General features: G+C 35.2%; 1 protein-coding gene across 1 annotated transcript; it reads left to right on the plus strand.

The window, feature by feature from the left end:
• The first annotated feature begins 7,653 nt into the window (after positions 1-7,653).
• On the plus strand, positions 7,654-9,525 carry LOC131073427 (uncharacterized protein At4g15970-like). The gene is made up of 4 exons (XM_058009866.2): positions 7,654-8,042; positions 8,573-8,953; positions 9,036-9,104; positions 9,259-9,525. The coding sequence occupies exons 1-4, from the start codon at positions 7,860-7,862 to the stop codon at positions 9,523-9,525; spliced, it is 900 nt and encodes a 299-aa protein (XP_057865849.1). The 5' UTR covers positions 7,654-7,859.
• The last annotated feature ends 13,616 nt before the right edge of the window (positions 9,526-23,141 follow it).

Genomic DNA, 23,141 nt, shown 5'->3' on the forward strand with positions numbered 1-23,141 from the left:
TCCCCAACATACTCTAATTCCAACCCCTTCTACCGCCCACATCCCAAACCTCTTTCCCCCCCACGTATCTCGTTCTTCCATCATTTATATCCCTTATGTCCCCCTTTCCTCACACATTCTATTCCGTCCCCTTTCTCCACATAGCATCTACCCTTAACATTTCCTACCACTCTCCCCTCATATTTCTTTCCACCGTATCATATCATCCTTTTGGGAAAGAGCACCTAGCACAACATGGCCACCATGAAGCCAATTTAGTAATAGGTCAAGGTTTTGAGTTTGGTTATGAATAAGGTCTTAGAAGACCATATTTCATGTAATAAATGTTATTAAGACTATTAGATGGTGTACTGAGTCCTAGTGGGGGTCATGATGATCAATATTGTCAAAACTGTCACTATGTTGCAAATATGTCTAAATGGTCAATTGTTTGCTAACAGTCTCTTCAAATTTTGATTCTTTTTGTAACTTCACCTAGACTTCTGCAACTAAAGTGCAACTTACATCTATTGAGCTTCATCTCATACATAAAAATTTACAACAACAAATTCTTATTGATTTCTTAGTTTCTTTCACATTTTTATTTTTTTTCCAACTAATGCAATAGTCATACTCATTGATTTCTCCTTAATAGTAAACTCATATCTTCCACAAAATTCTCATTCTTTAGGAAGATATTCAATCTTTCTCTGCACTTTTTCTACTTTCCACTATCCTTCAATATTCTATAGGAAACATCAACACTGACAAACATCATTTAGTCTACAAGTACCTACACATCCATACTTGGGATTCATCTTCCTTTCCTATCTTTGAATCGAAAACAACATAGTAATTAAATGAGATCAAATTGATTAACAAATATTGATTCATATTGACAGTAATTATGTATATACAATAACCATCCACTTTTATTGAACAGAAAAAAGAAAGAATATAAATATTACTAAAAGAGAAAATAAACACCCTCTGGTAGTGAACAGTGTATAATAGACACTATTTCTTTTGGTTGCCTTCAGATAAGTGCTTGTTCATAGTCTCTATTTCCCCCTACATCAATGCTTCACCTCCTCCCTAACCTATTGTAATTTAGAGCCAATTTGGTCCTTGGTCAGATGACCCTTCTTAGTGGCATCCTACGAGGCTTGAGAAACCTCCCCCTTAGCCATTTAAGTAGTTTATCTACTTTCTCCTTGCTCTACTAGGAGACCAGTATTCTTCTCTTGCCTAAAATATTTAGCACAATCAAAAGTGTAAAAGGGAATATCACTAGATAACATATTACTTCTTCTTGTTTTCATTGATATTAATCTCATAATTGTAGACCCTCTCATGAGGGAGTTTGGACCAGTCGAGCTCTGATACCAAATTTAAATTTAGTGGAGCAATACTACAAAATACAAAAATAGATCTTATTGATTCATTAAGAAAAAATTGCATTGCCTCTTTATTTATAAAGCACCTAATTCAAACTTTGACTCAAGAAACCAGATACAAGTGGAGTATTACAACCCACTAGAATCAAGACATGGACAAAAAGTGAAATAATGTGGATGACAATTAAACACAAATTTAGGAAATGTCAAAAACATACTTAAATGGATATTGTAGTTTCGTTGCAACTACTTCAAACCTAGACTAGTAGAAATTAATTTCTTCCAACATTAAATCTCCAAAGTAGGAAAAAATATTGAATACAAAATATGTTGCAACTTGTACTAGGAAATCTTCTATGCAAGCTTTTCAAGCCACATGGGTGTAAATACATCAATCAAAGATACACATCTTTCATGTAAAATTACCCCTCAACTTAACCACTCAAATGAACTTGATTAGATCATGGACAATTTTTTTAATATTAATCACACAATAAACCAAAGATTATATGCAACTGTATTAAAAAAAAAAGAACACCATATAAACCGAACTAACAAACTAAGATCAAAGACCACTTTTATACCATCTAGGAAGAGAAAGGAATTCAAAATAAATGGCTAGTGTTGGTAAGCTAATATATTAAAGAAAGTATAGAATTTTCAATGCGATACCTAAAACATATTAAAAGATGGATTAAGGAAGTTACAATATGGTGAATAATATATAGAAATTGCATTTCCACTAGAATAGCAACTCCTATCGAGAATAGTAGGAAGTGGTCACATGCAATATTGGACACCAAATAAATGTTATCCTAACAGGATAACATCAAATAGTAAACTTAACTAGAATGAATATTTTAGATCTAGAATATTCTACACCAACAAAATATGCATGAAGAACTAGAAATGATCATGTCTTAGGACTGATTAGTTTAAGTGTTGGATACCACACATTATGGTCTCTATCACATGTTTTCTTTCAATATCTCAGAAATACTAAGGAAAATTCAAAATATTTTAATGATTGTACACCTCGATGTGACCCTGTTGTGGATATACTTAGTACCATTGATTATATTGATAATCCTTTGAACGAATATGTTATCAAAGTGGAACATTCTTATTAGGAATGTACTGAATATCCTAATGAGATAGAGATATCTTGTTTTGATTCTCCTATTTCAACACCTCTAGAATTGGAAGCTATTGTACCACCTCCAAAAGATATTATATCTAGTGTGAATAGATCCTTGTGTCGATGATGGTCGCATGTCACTACCCTATGGCCCCTACTATTCTCTAGACCTTTGTCCCTAATATTGACACTATTGATTTTTTCTTTGAAATCCTATAGTAAGTCTAAATTCTCCTTTGAAGGATGGGGAGGCCTATGGACACTTTAGTCCCTTGATCAAGGTTAAAAACTTGTCTCATTCCTCTTGTGTCCTCCCATGTTCCTCATTTTCCATAAGAGACTTTTCCATAGCAACCCTAAAGTCATTTGGATTGGCCATGTGTAGGAAAACTGAAATTTTGGGATTTCCACTTCTAGTAATGAAATAAATGAAAAGTAACTTGTCTTGAATGTAATCTGCAAACTACAAGAACTCCAAAAACTAGCTCTCATGTTGAGCCACTACGAAACCTCATTATGTAAATTTTGAAACTCATCTATGCATCTCTGTCAAAAATATTTTGAAATAGAACACACTTTGAAGCACTCCAAAATGGTATCCCACGAGAGGGTTTCCATTGTGAGTTGGTGCATTTTATCCTCCCAGTACCACAAGGTGGAAGCAAGTCCTCTCAAAAATTGCATTTCAAATTTTGCCTTTATGTTTCTCACATATAGATGCGACCCAAAGCATAAGTCCAAGCTAAGTAACCAAGACTTAGCCTCAACCCCATTTGTGGATCTTAAAAATGTAGAGGATTGGAGATGAAGCAACTCTTGAATATGATCCTTTGGCTCATGATATGTGCTTTCTATAGTCTATATCTCTTATATTTATGCATGATGAGGCTAGGTAATGTGTATTGATCAATATTCTATCTCCTCTATGTGTATTTCAAAAATTCAAGGAGAACTCCTAATAAGCTCCCAAGATGCAAGTATATGCTCCTCTACTACAAGTGGATCCTCATGAGGTTCCTCTTTTGTGGGTCAAAACCTATCCTATATCACACTTATCAAATTCTATAAGGATTGTAAGATTTGAAGTCCATACTCGAGCTACTCATCTTGGTGAAAACTCTCAAAGTGATATGACTCTTCTTGTCCCTCATGTGAATGTGCTCCTCTTGAAGCACTAGGGGATGGATGATCCATCCTCATTGTGTGTGGCATTATATAATCCCAGATTAAGTTTAATTAAGTGCATGTTGAATTCAATCCAAATTTTCTAGTGTACAAAACCAATATCATGCTCTCATTGGGACACAACACAAACCTTAAAAAAAAAATGGAAAGCATGCTAAATGTCTCTAATGTGTACTCACATATGAATAAAATCAGACCCACCATGTGCGCCTAAGGATGGCACATAGGCACCACCACATTAGGCATGTTTACTAGAAGGTGACGAGAGGAAAAAAATGAAGTGAATGCGAAGATTTTAGTATGCTTACTTTAAGATGATAACTAACCTATTTGGGCATGGTATTTGGCAAACACAAATGCCTTAAGAGAATGACTGACTAGTCGATCATGGATTTTATCGCATGGAGGATTATGGCTCTAGTCAAGCCCAAGTATATGGATTATGGGAGAGTAGTCCCCTTATTGTAGAGAGCCTTACTTGGTTCTAGGCATAGCTTTCTCGAAGAAACCCTCAACTAATCAAGGAGTTATATCCGTTGAGAATACAATATTGATTTTGGGAAGGAAGTTATGGAAGGTCTAATCGGCCCCTTCCATAGATCGTAGTTTCTTGGACCCCTACAATTCTATGGGTGGAATTCCCCTTCAATAGATAGCAGTTGCTTCCACAATCGATCAATATCCCACAAGAATTCAGACATAGCTAGCATGTATAAAAGAAAAAGTTGTAGAATCTCTTGAAAGGAATGGTGTAATTTTTTCATTGATGAAATTAAGGTGAAGAATCTACTTGCGTGGGTTTGCAATTGGTTCTAGTCCAATTGGCTCTCGAATGAGAATGAACTGTTGCTTTCACTCGGTTTGAAACTAGATTTTCTAGGACATAAACTAATGGTTTACGCATTGTAGCTTCTTCGGTTCCATGTCCACCTATTGCATCTAGAATTCTGCCCCCCCCCCCCCCAGCTGGTTTGAACAATGGGTTCCCTGCCTGCTTATTCTAGCAAGCTGATTAATTGAGTGGGAGGAGATATTCAATTCAGTAAAAACCAGTAAATGATGTTTGCAATGCAACACAAGTCAGACACCTGCGCGGGATTGCAACAATGCACAAATGACTTGCCTTTTTTTTTTTTTTCAAATAATGCTCATTGTCACTGGAATTCTGATGAACGCGGGCACTTTTTTGAAAAAAACAAACAAATTTCATTATTAATGCCTTCTCTGTTGAAACCAAATGTCAAATTACCATCAAAATTATGAGGAATTTAGGCTTTTTTTTAAAACAAAAATCAAATTTGGTCACAATATACCATCTCCATCGGAAATATAGACCAAATGTATTAGTGTGTTATGTCATTAGTTAATTATAAGTTTAAATAAGTTCGAAGGAATATTGATTCACCACTCCCCTCTCAATATTCCGATTATGCATCAGAGAAACATGGCACCATCTTCTTCTCATAAACATACCCTAGCACAAGGGGGGCAAAATCAAGATATTTTTAACCATTCCTTAAATTTCAAATAAATTTTATTTGTACAAACTAGACTCTATTCTATATATAACAAAAAAATTGATTTTTAGAAAATTTTGGTGTTTGCACACTAAGTTTTGCCTTTAAAAATTTTCTATTTTAAAAATTAGTAAAAAACTCATATATCTATTAAAATGTTGGCATAAATACACAATGCTAGTTAATTACTCCCTAAAGTTAATTATACACTAAACTAATTTTTGAAATACTAAAAACAATTAACATCATAGGGGGAACACAAGACACTATGCAATATTTTCTTTGATAAAAATGTTATTAGCTTGTGTGGCCCCAAATTTCAAACCCCTTAATCTCCACCATTTAAAAAAAATCTAGTTTAGAAAGTAGATTCAAAGCACTACAACTCTTATTCTTGATGCATCTTCAAAATCTAAGTGCATAAATATCTTCAATTTCTCATCCAAGATTAGGCTTTTTCATTTTGATGCACTTATCCTTGAACAAACTAGTAGATTGTGGCATGGTAGAATCCTCCACCAAGGCAACACCCTCCTAGATCCATAATAAGATAGGATGGGAACCAGAAGACTTAAAAATAGAAGGCACCTCCATGGAGGTCAAAACCACCCCAACACAAAGAAAGTATTCATCTACACTTAATGAAACCCCCTTGGAGGTAAGGCCCTCTCCAAACTCGACTAGATTAGCCAACACATGATAACATTCAAGACCAAAATAGGGAGATTAAATGGGAAGAAAAACATCTGAGAATGAGACATAGTGAGCATGAATGACAACCCCCACACAACAACATCCTTGCAAATGCTTTGCACATGAACAAGACAAACCATCCCTAAAAGACTTCCAAGCAATTGATTGCACCAAAAGCAAATAGGAATTCTTTATGAAGACCAAGAATAGCTCCAAGATGCATATGGGGTATGGAAGGACAAAGGGTTGTAAGGGAGAGAAAGACCCTATGCAACCCTAGAGAAGAACCACCCTTAGGAGCAACACTTGCAAAAAATACACTTGAAGAGGTCTCCCAATGCTCATGCACTGGACATTGCCTCTCCAACCAGAGACTTTATAGGATCTCATCCCTATCCTGAAATATCTAACCACGAAGCCAATCTTCAATATCTCCATTGTCTTTATCATCACCAGAATCATCCTTACCATACTAAACGCCATTGCTAAGGAGTTTAAAAGCTCTCTTGCCCATATTATTGACCCCATTCCCACTCCCTATTGAATCAAAAAAATTATTTTATACAAGATATGATTAAAATATATTACATCCTTAAAAGAACATTTACTAGAAATATCACAAAATTAAAGATATTTCTTACTTATAACAAGAAATTAACTTATATATCACTGGACATTACTTATTTATTATTGGAAACCAATATTATAGAATACATGTTTCAAGGACCTTAATTCCTTTATTGTAGGAAATAACCCATACAAAATGCCTATGAAAATTTTGCATATGCAATTAGACATTTCTATACTCAAAGATATACTTTTATATATGTTTAAGAGAGTGAATAATGTAGATTGAAACCATTTAAATAATTTATGTAATAAAAACTCTTTTAATGAACAATGACATGTGAGATTAGATAAATAGATAAACATCATTCATTTTAATAATCCAACGCTAATTTTTACCATTACACATTGAATAAATATTTTTTATATATATAAATAAAATATTAAATTATTAATTCATGACATAATATTTAAATAGAGTATGTATATAGTCTATCTTTAAAATACTATCTTCGAGGGCCAAGCCCATTAGGGAAAATTCAACACACTTCCATAAAATCAAATACCTCAATGTTTTCTAAGGTAGATGCACTGTCTTGTCGATTGAATTCATTGGGTTTAATAGGGGAGATGACCTAGTAGTTGTGCACCCTAAATTTGTGCTTCTCAAAATGCTACGTGGAAATTTCAAATCACTTCAAATTTTTTATATCAGCGTACTTGGCAAGTCCCCTACTTATAACTAAGGTTTTAGGGCCACATCATCAAATATGATGCCACATCAGCATGCTTTTTGCCAAGGTGTCCAAAACAACCAAAAAAAAGGTGAGACCAATAGACGTGCAAAAGGGGCCCCAATTTTTGTGCAACTGATGTGGCATCACATGATTGGTTACTTTTCACAACAAATAGTATATTTCATTCAGTTATTGGTACTTATCATTGTTGTACAAAAGTTGGACATTAAATCATCAGGTATGGAGATATTAAATCAACATCTTCTATCACAAAAATTGGAAGGGGTTCAACTACTGGATCCTTTCCCCTATACTAACACATAAACTAAACCTTTTTGTGTCTTCGTGTGGTGGAAATTTATAGTCAAAACAAAGCAAAGCAATAAAGGAAAAATACAAATCCTTGTAATCCGTGTTTTATAACTCTTTCGAGGCAGCGGCCTTATAGACCTACCATTTGTAGTTTCCTTATCCTCTCCTCTTGAGTCCTATGGTGGAGAGTGGAGAGTGGAAACCAGGTTAATGTTTCTTGTGCAACTTCTTGCAACCTACTATCTTATGGGGCTCAAAAATATTAATTTAACACAGAGAACCGCTTTCGAGGATACAAATAGGGGGAATTGAGTAAATCTCTGTACAGGCCAGAATGAAAGGAGTTAATCAGAGGGTCGTGAGGACGGTGAGTGCATTTCTGGCTTGCATAATAGTGGTGGGAGTTGTGTGTACTTTGCTATTGATGAACAACTTCAGGCTTCCTTCACTCCGATTCTCTACAATGCAAACGCTGTTCCATTCAGAGATGGACGATTATGCAACAGATCCAGATATTGTAAGATATTCTCACCTTTTTAATTCATCAGTAACTGCAATAGGTATAACTGACCTTTTTAACAGACTTTTGTTATTCATTCATTCATTACAATTCTCGCTTACTGTCATTGTATTTACACCTATTTGCCTAAAACCGTGCTCAAAAAGCTGTGATTTAGAGCCCTGCACTGATTTACAGTAAAGAATTGAATTACAGAGATCTATCTCTGCGTCTTTTATAGATTATATATGCAATTCAATTTTTCAATATCACGAATCACTGTAATAAATATTAATTCAAAAATAAATACATATGATTTCACAAATAATTTTTGAAATTGCAAAGATATTTTAAATACGTCTAAAGAGACACCAGTTCTGAATCTTCTATAGAGTAAATTATTGAAAATATAATTTTCCCCTGTTTTTAGACAGGTGTACTAAAGATGTCTATGCTAATTTACAAGATTTCAATATAAAATTAACAGTTTACAAATAGGTGTGATTTAGAGCCCTGCACTGATTTACAGTTTCCTCTGTTTCTCGCAGCCTCCTTATAATTCATCAGATGTTACCGACGAGCTAAAAGTAAGCCTTTCAAAAGCGGCGAACCAGGAGAAAACCGTTCTAATCACGACTCTGAATGCGGCGTGGGCGCAGAAGAATAGCATGGTGGATTTATTCCTGAAAAGTTTCCACATCGGTAACGGAACCGAGGCGTTGTTGAAAAATTTGTTGATTGTTGCCGTAGATGAGAAGGCGCTCAATCGCTGCCGGGAAATTCATCCGCATTGTTATCTGATGAAAACAGAGGGAGTCGATTTCTTGGGAGAAAAGCTTTACATGACTCGAGGTTATTTGAAAATGATGTGGAGAAGGATTCGTTTCTTCGGACAAGTGTTGGAGCGAGGATATAACTTCGTTTTCTCGGTAAGTTAGGTTTTCATGTTCGTCAAGGGTTTGAAGAAAATTGTACAATAAATTTATATCATATTTCCTGATTTTTCATCAGAATAATTCAGATTATACTATTATTATCCAGGATGCCGATATTATACTAAATTCTCATCCAAGGCAGATCGTTATAGAAGGAAAGCAACTAATCTCTACAATAAGCCCAACGCAGGATTCATGTATGTTCGCTCAAATGAAAAGACAGTTGATTTTTTCAACTTTTGGTATCGATCCAAGAAGGTTTATCCCGTAAAAATGAGCAACATGTGTTGAACATACAGAAATGGAAAGAGTTCAGACGCAGGCGACTTAAATTCGAATTCCTTGACACTAAATATTTTGGCGGGTACTGTGAAAGAACGAAAGATGTGAACTCGGTTTGTACAATGCATGCCAACTGTTGTGAACTCGGATTGAAGGCGAAGGTTATTGATTTGAGAAATACTCTTTCCGACTGGGAGAAATATAAGCAACAAGAAAAGCTAGGTAAAGGCAAGGATGTGCTCTGGACATCTCCAGACGCATGTCGGAATTCCTGTCGCCGATGAAGACTATTGTAATATTATCATTATCATTATTATCATTATCATATGATAGTAATTAGCTTGAAATTTGCTGAGACGTCGCCACGTTTAGGTAGTATGAAACGCAACCCTTTAGATCATTTCTAGCTTACTCATGGTTCTCATGGTTCTTAGAAGCTTTGGAATATTCACCTTGTCAATTTTAGGAACATTCACCTAACAAAAGCAAGCACCCCAATCTATTAGTATTAGATAGTTTTTTAATTAAAATAAATGTATATTTATTGAACAGAAATAATGTTTTCTTATTAACCAAAAAATTTATTATATTTATTATTAAAAATTTTAATAAGATAATAATTATAAATTAAATTGATTCTAATAACTTCTAATTATAAAAGAAAATTTAATTAAAGTAAATTTTAAAGTTAAATCTAAATTAAAAAATAGAATAAATTAAACGCAAAGTCAATATATCAAAATCTAAATATTAATAAAAATTATTAATAAATAATAAGATTGTTTTTTATAAGATAAGCAGGGAGAGGGCCTTAATCCCTTACATCAAAAGAAACAGCAAGGCGGAAAAGAAACCAAACACTACAAGATTAGTGAGGGCCACCCAACACTGAGACGAACCAGATCACACGGGAGAAACAACCCAATGGAACAAGCAAGAAAACAACCAAAAAAACTAGCTAACATAGAACTAACAACAATTAACACAACAAGCACCTAATCAACATCCATCTATCAATTGTAATAGACCATCAGAAATCACGTCTTCCTCCAACACCTGCAAAGTTGTTTTCCATTATACTTGCCCCTTCATTCAAAGTTATTTTCTATATTTTAATGGACAAAATCTTTTCTCCAATGGCTCTAGGTTTGAATCTTAAGGCCCTCATTAGCAATATAGTCAGCGACCTATTTTCCTTCTCGGAATATATACTAAACTTTGAGTTGTGAAAAATCCTTGAATTTTCAAACTCTCTCTCACTGGGGATCTGATCTCCCATGGGCCTATAATTTATTATTTTAATATGTCAACTATCAACTTTGAATCTCCTTCCATCACAACCTTGGTAAAGTGCAAATCTTTAGGAAGATTTATGCCCTCCCAGGAAGCAATGGCTTCAACAAAGTTGTTAGATTTTATTTCTAAGAACTTAGCAGTGCATTGAATAAGTCTCCCTTTATGGCCTTTGAGAACAACACCCGCACTAGCTTGTCTAGGGTTACCCTTGGAACACCTATCAAAATTACATTTTATCCAATCTTGATCATTCTGTTTATCTTCTTCTACCAATTAATATTGGTCATATCTTGAATACGACCCTAAATTTGTTTAATCCTTATTTCTTGCAGAGTAGGCATGTCTTTAAAGGGCCCAAAGGAAACAACATTGAGATTTTCAATTATTTGATGCTTAATAATCTGGTGTTAGTTGTTTATGGTTATAATTGTTGTATCTCTTCAAGTTTTTGTACTGTAGTATTCATGGCATATGTGGATTTTGTATCTTTGGAGTTTGGAGGTATTATGATTAAGTTTTGTGATAATGGGTTGGTATCTTTGGGTCTAGTTGGCCCTGCCTCATTTCGGTAATCTTGCTATATGCATTAGCTAATGAAGTATGGAAAAGGAAGTGTGTGGAGGTCTTGCGGAGGCCAACATGGAGGTCTTGTTTATGTTAGATATCATGTTGGGCTTGGTTGACACATTATTTCATGTTCATATACTTTGGTGTGTGTGTGTGTGTGGGCGCGTGTGCATGCGTGCATGCGTATGTGTGCGTGTGTGTGTGTACATGTGTAGTTGCATGTATTATGAGACAATGAAAACAAGGAGAAAGAGAATAAGAGAGTGAGGGTGATTAAGGAAGTATATGCAAAAGAGACAAATCAGGGGAGATAGAAGAGAAGCAGAGTGTGAAGTGTGAGTTGCAGACAATGAAGGAAGATAGTGTTGCAATAGTGCAACAATCCTTCACCAAACCTTATGCAGGATAGTGGTATAGAGATCTTTAATCGGATCTTCTGTAGAGTTTGTTAATTATGATTTGATCTTAATCTTGGAACTGACCTCATGCATTTGGAGATGCAATCGTTTTCAGTTCAATCTTTTCTGTTATTGTAAGCATTCCAATAGTGTGTGGTCTTTTGTATCTTTGTAGTGAGCATTCCAACAATGTGTTCTCTTTTGTATCTTTGCTGTGAGCATTCCAGTAGTGAGTCATTTTTGTAATCTGGTAGTGAGCCACCCCTTCTGTAAACTCTTTATAACTAGTTATATTCTCTTGAGAGGTGATACTCTTTGTGGTTTTTCCCATGTGGTTTTTCCATTTATAAAATCTGGTGTTGTCCCTTGACTTTGTTTATTCATGTTTATTCTACATTTGTTATTTATATATGTTAAGCATGATTAATGAAGTTTTATATCCTTACGGAAGATTAAAATTTAGGAAAGTTTTTATATCAGTGGGAATATTGACTCACCCACCCCTTTCTAGATATTCCAGTCCTTTCAACCTACTCAACAATTGGTATTAGAGCTTTGGTCCCTTGCTTGAAAGCCTAGCCGCTTGAGGGAGACTCGTGTTGGTTGAATCATGACACCTATGTGCCTGACTAGATATTTTCAACTAGATGAAAATTTTAAGACAACTCTTGAATATTTGGAAAGTGATGAATCAGGGAATGAAGAATTGAAAGAGAATGTAAAGATAGAAAATGAATGTGTGCAAAAGTTGAGAGAGATAATCTAAAAATTCAAGCTGAGGCATAAAGAGGTTAACAATCAGATAAATGAAACTATTAAAAATCTGAATGAGGAGAAAGATAAGATACAACAATCCCTGAAAGAAATAATCAAGCAAAAGTCTGAAGAATGTGAAAAGCTAGAGAAAGAAGTAAAGAATCCTAAGGCAGAAAATAAAGTCCTTGACAGTGGTAAGATCTGGAAGAATTGATCAGCACGCAACAAGGTCATTCGGAGAAGACCGAACTTGGTTTTCATCATGGTATGAGTTTGGAACAGATTGATAAAGAGAAAAACAAAGAAGTCAAAGCTGAAATGGAGAAGTCAAAAGATCAAAGGAAATCCTCGAATCAGAAATCAAATGCTCAAAGGTATCCTTTATTTAATGGCTATTGTTTTCAATGGAATAAGTTTGGACATAAGGTAGTAAATTGTAGAAGTATTCAGTGTTATAGTCTAGAGAGGTTTTCTCATAAAGCAAATCATTGTAGAAGTAAAGCAAATCATTGTAGAAGTCATGTTGTGAGTTATAATCTTAATCCGGTTGAAACAAACAAGGTGGGTTACAACTTTGATGGACAGTGTTATACTTGCAATGGCTATGGAAATAAGACTAATCAATGTAGATATAGATCACATCCGGTAAGATCTGAAAGGAAGGTACCAATTCTTTGCACTGGATTCCTCCTTCTCAGATTTGATAGTGAGGTGCAAGCAATGGTATCAGGGATAAAGTTATTAAGGTGGATTTGGACGGGTGGGGTGTGGATCCGACTAATGGTGGTGGTGGCTCGGGGATCGCAATGTGAGGTATCAGTGTTGTAATTTTAGCCCGGGGATGGTCATGAGTTTTTGCTTATTAGTTCTTGCCTTTAAGGTGGAGACTAATGTTTTCGCTAGGCTCCTTTCTATTAATTTTTCCCTCGACAATCATGCATACAGTGTTTAAGCCAATGTTTTAAAAAAGATGCTATTAAATGTTATTTTTTCATAAATATTATTAATTTTTTACTGGTTCCTGGCCTTTTTCCCAGTGTTGTTTTGTTTTTGCATCGTCTGAAAATCGTTTCAAAAATGGGGAACATATTTCCCTGTCTTGGTAGCTGGCAATGGTTTTGCGTGGCGTTCTGCAGGGAAGGAAGCGTGTTCGCTGCAGGTTTTATTTCCGCCAGCTCATCGATCGTTATGTTGTTGTAGTCTAATAAAAAAATTAAATCTTCGTCTTTCAGTCCTTATCAAACAAAACTATTATCTGCAAGAAGAGCAAACAATCTTCGGCAGGCATTCAGGTATCATTTCATTCCAGAATTTAGGGATTTTTTTGGTGGTCTCTTAACTGCATTGCTCTTAAGTTATTTCCTCCCCTTTTCCCCTTCTTGTCGTGTCATATGCTTGGATCTGTTGCCTGTAAATTTGTCGTGGGTGTTGATATTCCTATTTTAAAATTTACTGTGTCCTTGACGTTCTGGGTGCATGTCAATAACTTCCATAAGTAAGCATTGAATACGTCTAATTTAGAGTAACAGCTGTAATTTTCTTCATATCGAGATAGTAAATTCTACTTGCTAAACAAGGTGGTTGGGGATTTTCTTGGCCGCATTCTTCCGAAGTAAGTCACACATACATATTTTCAATATCACTAGAGTAAGCAGTGGAATCTTGATGGCATACTATGGGACTTCGCAATTGCGTCATGTCTAAGCGTATTCCATTAAATAAATTTTCAGTACTAGACATAAACATCCCTTTTCGTGGTCGGTAGACTATCACCCGATGGGTTCTTTTTCCTCTTTGTATTTTTAATGATTGTGATGTTCTTCTTTGACAAGTCACTTCCAACTAATAACTATGATCAATCAAAACAGAAGGTGTAAAATTTTATTATCCTGATTGTGATTGTTTCTGATGATGTCTTCTTAATTTTTCTAATCTAAGTCATCCATGGTAATCCGTGCAACGGTTATAAGATCTTTTTATTTTTAATGATTCTGATGCTCTTCTTCGACAAGTCACTTCCAACGATGAACAGTCTAAACAGAGAAATGTGTAAATTTTATTATCTTGATTGTGATTGTTTCTGACAATGTCTTTTTTGAATCTTCTAAGAAGTCATGCATGGTGATCCATGGCACGGTTATAAGATCGTTGCTAACTTATGTGCCTTCTTTAATCTTTTGAATTTACCTCAATCAAGAAGAATTTAAATGGACTCACAGTTTGGCATGTCTTTAAGGTTCACTCTTGCTATGTGACGATTCAGGGGACAATCATTGAAGTTTACTGTTCAACTTTTACTGATAAACATTTATCTTCATGATTTCTTTTAGGAGTTCTATGATAGTTGTCATGACATTAATGAATTACTAGTCCTGCTTTTTAGTAGGATCACAAACATATCCACTTCTGACAGCAATCTTTGTAATAAAGGCAATTTATCACTGAGATATAACATTCGATTTAGTTGACGTGCTGGTGTCTGTTACTTTGATGGATCAGCTGAGCATTTACCTTTGGTTCTGGAAAATTGACCAAAAAATAAAAACTCTCTACCATTTATAGGGAAGACAAATAAAGAGTTGCATTCTTAAGATTTATGTTATAGCTAGTAAAGAGACTAATAAAAAAAATTGTAATGGTTATTTTGTGTTTCCACACTTATAATACTTATGACCTTTATAGAGAATAAATACCGTAGTATAGTAGTCACATAAAATTACGTGATATATCTAGTCACATAAAATTACGTGATATATCTAGTGATTTTTTTCATTGCACTTCAATTTCCTTGTTATAAAAGATACCAAAACAACATTATCCAACAAAACCCTCATGCTGTTCAAAAACTATGGCCCAGTAAGGACTGCAAATAACAACCTTCCAATAAGGTATCTGAACCCCCATATATTTATCATAGGCTAAAGATTGGGATTCCACGTAGGTAGCTTGGAATCCCATTTTTAAAGGGCAGGTGATTTTTTATGTTAGTGTAATATTGGAAAACGATTAAATTTAGGCTTTGATCCCATAGTAGCATTACACTTCAAAAATTCAGAATTACCCCAAGTAACTCATTTGCCATGCCATAGCAATTTTTCAAAATTGGTTCTGAAACTTATTTTATATATAATTTTTTTTTTTTTTTTACCTCATTTTTACATCTAAGACAAGAATATAAACACTATCGAGGATTTTTCTTCAAATTATTCCCTACTGAGGGTTCGAGGTTTCTGTATAAAATTTTGGGTTTACACTAAAATAGTAGGTTGTGTTCAATGAAAACGATACTTGCGTACTATCTTAGGACCAAGCATATATATTTTAACAAATACCCTCGTCGGTAAAAGTAAAAAAATTGATTTTTTTAAATTATTACAGACTTTTAATATTTTAATATAGTATGTTTATTGTATAATCGGTATACATTCTATTTCACATCAAATAGAAAAATAAAAAATTATTCTCTTACAAATATAATATTCCTGTTTTAGGTCCCCTAGTTTTTGCCAAGTTTTTCCCATTTTAAACATAGCTAAAATTGAATTGCATTTACACTTTTACCATGTTGTGTCAATGCCATGTAAATGGAATGCTATCATCTAAGGACACTATGGAGGGAAGCTTGCTAAAATTAATCCTTGGGTGCTGCTGAAAAAAGTTAGGATCCTTTTGTAAGCAAGGTGTCCAATGGAGGTATCTTGTATTCCCATTTCTGAGGGCAAATGATTCTCTTGAATTATAATGTTACACAAACTGGAAAACTTCTGTTATGAACCTACAGAGAAAAGCCAGCTAAAATTTCTCGGCAAATACTGCTAAAAAAACTAAGGAAACTTTTCAAAGGAAAAAGTTTCCTAGTTTTTAAATCTCTTCTATTATGAAATCTTAAGTGGAACTAAAGAATTCTGGATGAAAAACTAAAGTAACTATATGCAATAGTGTTGATGTAATTATTTATTCATATAGGATATTATTACACTTTACTTAAGTTTACTCGGGGTAATGAAGTCCATAGTAGTTTAGGTATAAGAAATTTGAATGTTTGTGTCCCATTGTGATAGTGTGTTGTAGGAGATTTTCACCTTTTATGGTCTTATTGAGCCACATGTCATAATTGTGTGCTCACATATCCATATAGCCTTGCCTATATAAGTAGGCTCATATTCATTGTATGTAACTATTGATCATTTATTCTTGTCTTATATTTTGTCTCTCTATTTTTTACTTTTCATTGAGCTCATGATCTTGGCAAAATATCACATGGTATCAAAACCTAAAGGGCGTCATTGATTAGTCTTTTGGGGATATTTTGGAGGCTTCAATTTTTGGGTTTGGCGATCTGTTATTTTGGGGGGCATCCTGTGGCGATTTGGACATCACGGTTGAGTCCGGGAGGCTGTGTCCATGAAAATTAAATATAAAATCGACCTATTTTGGAGAAAGACATTTTCAGAGGAAAAAATTAGCCTATAACCTTATATGGTACAATTTTTTTATAAAAATAAAAATAAAATATATACATATATATCTATATTTGCTGTGGAAAAAATTTGATTTCCATATTTTTAATTTTCTCATTTTTTTGTTATTGTAAAAATTCTATTTTAAGAAAAAACAAAAAAAATATTGTGTAGGGGTCCCGTGACCACCCCCCTCCCGTAGTCTGCAGACCTTCATTTTGGAGGTGTACTGCCACTATACCCATCGGATTTCTGGTGGTCCTACTACTTCGGCCCGCGTGCCACTGTCATCCATTCCTTTTCGTTCTCTCCGCCACTGCAAGGTTGCTTGTCGGTCACCGAAGAACCTTACTACTGGTTGCTGCTTCATCGGTCGTCCAACCACCTCTCTATCGGTCCTCTAATTGACCACCACCCATGGTTGTTGCTCCCACCGAAGACTTAACTACTCCTGCGGTCAACCTACCACATGGGCACCATGACCCCGCCACATGGACCCTGCCCTCGGCCAATTCGACAACCCCTTTTTTTTTTCGAAGGGGTGCCACGTGGCACCATTTCACTGCACCACGTAGCGCCCAGTTGGCTCCAGCCAGCTCACCACCATGTCAGTGTTCAGTTGGTTGGTGCACATTCAACAGTCCATGCCTCACTTAGTTGTACCATCATGCAGACCGACCGTATGGACACGTCAGCATCACCCACTAATCATATCGTGCCAGATCAGCACGTCTATACCATACAGGCACCATGGAGGCAAGGAGGCGAAGCTTTCGTGATGGCTGGAAGATGATCTAATTTAACCTAGTAGTCTGATGATGTCATCAATTTTAAAAAAATTTGGTAGCCCCTTCCCTTTGGCTTTTTGGTTTTGCAGTTCAACTTCAAATGGCCATATCTTGTTCATTTTTGCTCCTTTTTTGGTGCAATTTGTTTTGAAATGGGCTAGAATTTCATGGTCTTCGTAGTGGTGGGGGAAGTTTATGATTTTGATGGATGGAATTTTTAGAATTTGTATATGTCATGTCTATGTCTGTCTAATCTTTGATTTTGCAACTTCAGAGGCTTCATTTGAGGTCATACGACCTCCTTTTTAGGTGTTTTTTTTCAAAGTGCGTGAAATTTCATCTACTTTTACATGGTGATATGAAATTTATGCCATTGTAAGAAGAAATTTTATATTCAGTATTTGATTATTCTTGGCCTATTTGGCACTTGTATTTTTGCTTGGACCTCACTTAGATCTCTTGCAGTATTTGTTGAAGTCTCTTATATCTCATTTTGAGAAGAAGTAAAGTTGAAATCAGAAGTCCATCCTTGCTTTGTTTTGCAAGTGGCCCATTGTACACACACTAAGTATAAAGTGTCAAACCATCATTATTTTTTTTTTGTGTGGGGGATTCTTGATTGAGTAATTTTGGGGGGTGTCTTGTCTAATTGTGATTCTCTCTATCTTGTTTTTTTTTCATTTTGGTGCTATGGGATCTCCTAAATCTCCACCTTTAACTCCTCATAATTATCCATCATGCAAGATAAAGGCATGGAATAAACTAATGGAAAAAAAACTCATTCATTATGTAAATGGAACTGTAATAGCACCACCTGATCCTAAGGTTGATCCTAATGCATAAATTGAATGTATCACTAAGAATGCTATGGCACTTGGAACATTAAGAAAGTATGTATCAGATGACCTCATTTTTCGCATTGATAAGTGTACTACAATTAAAGAGGCTTGCGATATTTATGAGAAATTGTATGGTCAAGTTGATGAGTTTAAGGGCTACAAGCTTGATAGTGAACTCGTACCATTGGATCCCAAGGATTTTGATACAATCCAAGATTATGTCACAAAAGAAAATGAGCTAAGGCCAAAGCTAAATGATTGTGGCATTGACAAAAAGGATGCTCAATTGGTTTATAACTTGTTGGACAAGCTTCCATCAGAGTATGCAGCCTTTGTATATAGCTTTCATACCCATAGGTTAGCCCAAGGTTCCTCATACACTTCTCCCTCCTTTGATGCATTCACGGAGATGTTGATACTTGAGCAATCTAAGTTGACCAAGATGGGGATTATCAAATCTTCAAAGTCACAAGCTTTGGTGGCTAACAAAGAGAATCAAAGGAATCAAGGAAATGGAAAGAACCAAAAGAAATGTATGTCTAAAATACAAAAAGATGGAGCACAATTATCCTCTCCACAACAAGGTGATTCTACATCCTCACCTAAGAGGAAATCTAAGAACAACCTTTTTTGTGCATATTGCAAAAAGTTAGGACATGATGAAAATTTTTGTTACAAGAAGGATAATGATGAGTTGAAGAATCTTCTTGAGAGGAAAAAAATCAGTTTTCCTTCTAGAATGTCTACATCGACTTCTTCTTCCAAGGAAAAGGATAAAGGAAAGGATCACTCTTTTGGGACAGATAAAGGAAAGGGACAAGTTTTTTGTACTACTAGAAGTCATGATTTAGGAAGATGAGTTATGATTCAAAAAGATGGCTTATAGATTTAGAAGCTTCTCATCATATGGAATCTTCGTAGTCTATGATCTCTTCATTTGAGCCTTCCCACATGCCGTAGATTTTGATGGGAAATCATACATACATCCATATGTGATTGGGAAAGGATCTATTGCCATTGGGGATAACTCCTTCAATGATGTGTTGTGTGTAGCCCACTTGACAAACAATCTTCTTATCATCTATCAAATCACACTTGGGGAAACTAAGAAAACTATGGAGTTCACACCTAATTAAGTTATCATTAGAGACTTGGAGACTAGAGCTATCATTGCAATAGGGGTGGTTGATTATGCATCTTGGTTGTACTCCTTTTCACAGTTTGGTCCTATCAATGAGATTAAATCTTCTTATGTTGATGATTCAGATTTTGAGGAGAACTTTGGGTGCTTGAACTTTGGAATTCTCACATGCGACCCTGTTCTTGAGCCTTGTATTTCATCTCCTCCTCTTGATATCACATCACCTATTGCACCTACTGATGCAACTAGTGTGACAATTTTGCCTTCTTGTGATTCAGTGGAGCAGGATATTCCATGCCTTCCAGCTTCAGTTGATTAAGATGACTACTTGATAGACATTACAGGTTTGTTTGTGGAGTCCTACATTGTAGATTTGGGAAACATCATTAATGGCATTCATCTTCTCTGTGATGGAGATGAGCCTTCTTCAATTGTTGCAAGGGAACACTCTGACCCTCTTGTACATTCTCTAAATGATCATTCTTTTGAGGCTGACATGGTTGTGGATATTTTTGTATAGTAGTTGGAGGAGGTGTCTTTATCCTTAGAGGAGACATGTGAGTCTTTCTATATTGTTCTACATTCATCTCCACTATATCTTGGAGTACCTTTTTCAGTAGTGTGGATCAGTTCACCACCTTTGGAGGGGGTAACCTTCAGCATCAACATGGGGAAACTTGAGAAGTGTTTAGAGATTCCATTCATCATGAGTTTTTTCCCTACATCTTCCCTTTATGATTGGGGAGACTTCATGGACACACCTTTGGTTTTGTTTCTTCCCAAGGGGAGGAATGTTGTTCAACATTGTGGAGCAATTTCTTCATACATCTTCGAGCTTCTACCATTGGTGCAAAATCTACATTGAGGCGGGGCTACCTAATCTCTATCCTTCTCTCATATGGGGGGGACGTTTTCCTCACATGGGATTTTGTCCATCACATACTTCTACGAGAGTTCTTTGTCTATAGTTTTTATCTTTGTTTTTGGGGGAGGGTTTTTTTCCCATTGCATTTTTCTCTCTTTCCCTTCTTTATGAGAGATTGCCTTGGTTTGTGTGCATTTTCATTTGTACATGGGTACCTAACATGGCCTTGTAGTCAAGACCCATCTTGCATTCTTTAGTTGTATTGTAGACTTAAGTGCATTCCCCTAAGGTTCATTAAGGGGGATGTTGGTGTAATTATTTATTCATATAGGATATTAGTACACTTTACTTAATTTTACTTAGGATAATGCATATCATAGTAGTTTGGGTATGAGACACTTGGGTGTTTGTGCCACATTAGGATAGTGTGTTGTAGGAGATTTCCACCTTTTATGGTCTTATCTTATTGTTACATTCCACATTCGGTGAGTGATCCATGTCTTGTGGGATATTATATTGTTTCTCCTACCTACCCCTACTTATCCCTACCTACCCTTGTTTCTTAATGAGCCACATGTCATAATTGTCTGCTCACATATCCATATAGCCTTGCCTATATAAGTAGGCTCATATTAATTGTATGTAGCTATCGATCATTTATCTATTGATGAGAATATAGTTTATTCTTCTCCTATATTTTGTCTCTCTATTTTTAATTTTTCATTGAGCTCTTGATCTTGGAAAAATCTCACAAATAGAAATGCAATTTTTTCATAAGCACAATGCAAATTTCGGAGTCTGTTGTACTAATTAACTACAAATTTGTCATGTGACCGCACAATTTCGTCTTGCCTCCTTTTTACTTTCCCTTTCAATTTTTATCTCTAAAATTTAGTAATTAGAAAAAATCAATAGAGTGGTAATTACTTAAAATAAGCAATAAAAAAATCAATAAATTGGTAGTTGCTTGAAATAAATTTTACATACTTCAAAAAAATTAAGACAAATATATGTTCCTTATATTATCAGGATAGATCATTAATAAGATAGCACATTGCATTGTCTAAATAGTATGTATATTATATATTTGACATTATTCTAGACAAAACTAAGAAGGTAACAACAATGACCACCGAATTCTCCATGAAAATGCATTGCAAAAAACATTCAACTCTTTATATCTGTAGTTCTAATGTCAAAAGTTCACTAATTTTAATCGTGTTAGTTATGAAGGGTTTTAAATACAAAAGCTCAAAGCAATCAAGAGCTACACAACAAAGATGATTCAACAAAATGCAAATGCTAGACTGAGCATAGCCAAATGAAACCATGATGATGAATACTAAGGGGCGGGGGGTGGTGAATTAGTATACCAAAAAACACTATATTTCAACACTTAAACAGTCTAGTAGTAAACCAGTAAACCAGTTTAACAAACAAACCGGTTAACATACATGCAAACGAAATAGAAAATAAGACATTCACCCACAGGAGCAATAACACCATAACACAAGATATTTTGACATGGAAACCCAAATGGGAAAAGCCACGGTGAGATGAAACTCACAAGTAACTATCTGTAGAATAGGAACCAGACCGGTTAAGGTCATACAATGTTCTTTACCAGAACATATCCTGTTAGGAATCTCAATCTTTGTTAGGAGATAAGTCTGACTAAGCACTACCTTGCTAGAGGATTTTAGATCCACAGATGTCAACCACCTTGTTAGAGGATTTACAAAGGCTTTTCTGAGCCTACCCAGTTAAGGGTTTCAAACTTGTCAAAGATTTAAGTAATCAACAAGTGAATGATCTAATAAATGGCACAGGCTGCTTGATTAGATCCACTATAGCTCATAGCTAATGCATTTCAGCATTACTTCAGTCTTCAGTAACCCTCACTCTGTTACAGCTCATGGAATTGATCTTCTCAATTAAGATCGCTCTTACAAAAACGCATCAACCACCTAAAACCCTAGCAACAACATAAAACCCTAGACATGATGTCCTTATAAAGGAATTTGATTTCATGTCGGTCCAATAGGATTACAATCCAATTTCTTATGTTCAATTAATCTAGACATACTTGGTAACACGACACAAAAAAGCACTGCCAGAGTGTCGACACCATCAAACAATAGGTGGATGGTAACTCATCACAAAATGCTGATTGGTAACTCATCACAGAGTATTGCCGGTTCATACAAAATATCGGTTGCTAGTTTGACAAAAATGAAGATTGGAAAATGTGTTCTACCGCTTTGATCCCTCGTACCGCTTGAGATCCTCGAACAGCTTGGGGTCAACATGTCGCTTGAGACAAGTAACCACTTTCTGCAAAACACCGATAGTCTAAAGACTATAATACATCATACCAGTTGGAACAAATTATGGTTGAGCTTTAACTCATACATATAAAAAGTGATCTCAATGCAAGTGTGTGTCCATCAATGACAATCACTAAATAATCATTAGAAATGCCAACAATCTCCCCCTTTGGCATTGATGGCAACGCTTAAGAAAATTTTTGACTACTAAGTGTTTTTCAACAAAATCATGCCATAAGCAAAATTACTCCCCCTAAGCATATACACTATCCCTTTTGCAAACAATACAATGTATAACTATTTGCTTATAGAGATAGACATGAAAGATATATAGAGCATACATCAAAATTTTAAATACCAGAATACTTCTCCCCCTTTGCCAACAATGACAAAGTACAATTGAACAACCCCTGTTTTCATTTGTTAGTAAAATAATAAGAGTTTATAACAATAAAGAGTAAAA

The sequence above is a fragment of the Cryptomeria japonica genome, chromosome 7 (assembly GCF_030272615.1).
Source record: "Cryptomeria japonica chromosome 7, Sugi_1.0, whole genome shotgun sequence".
Lineage (NCBI taxonomy): Eukaryota > Viridiplantae > Streptophyta > Pinopsida > Cupressales > Cupressaceae > Cryptomeria > Cryptomeria japonica.

Coding starts and splice junctions, on each gene's coding strand:
- LOC131073427 (XM_058009866.2), top strand. CDS start 7,860: ATGAAAGGAGTTAATCAGAGGGTCGTGAGGACGGTGAGTGCATTTCTG. Junction 8,043..8,572: donor ATGCAACAGATCCAGATATT/GTAAGATATTCT, acceptor TGTTTCTCGCAG/CCTCCTTATAATTCATCAGA. Junction 8,954..9,035: donor GATATAACTTCGTTTTCTCG/GTAAGTTAGGTT, acceptor ATTTTTCATCAG/AATAATTCAGATTATACTAT.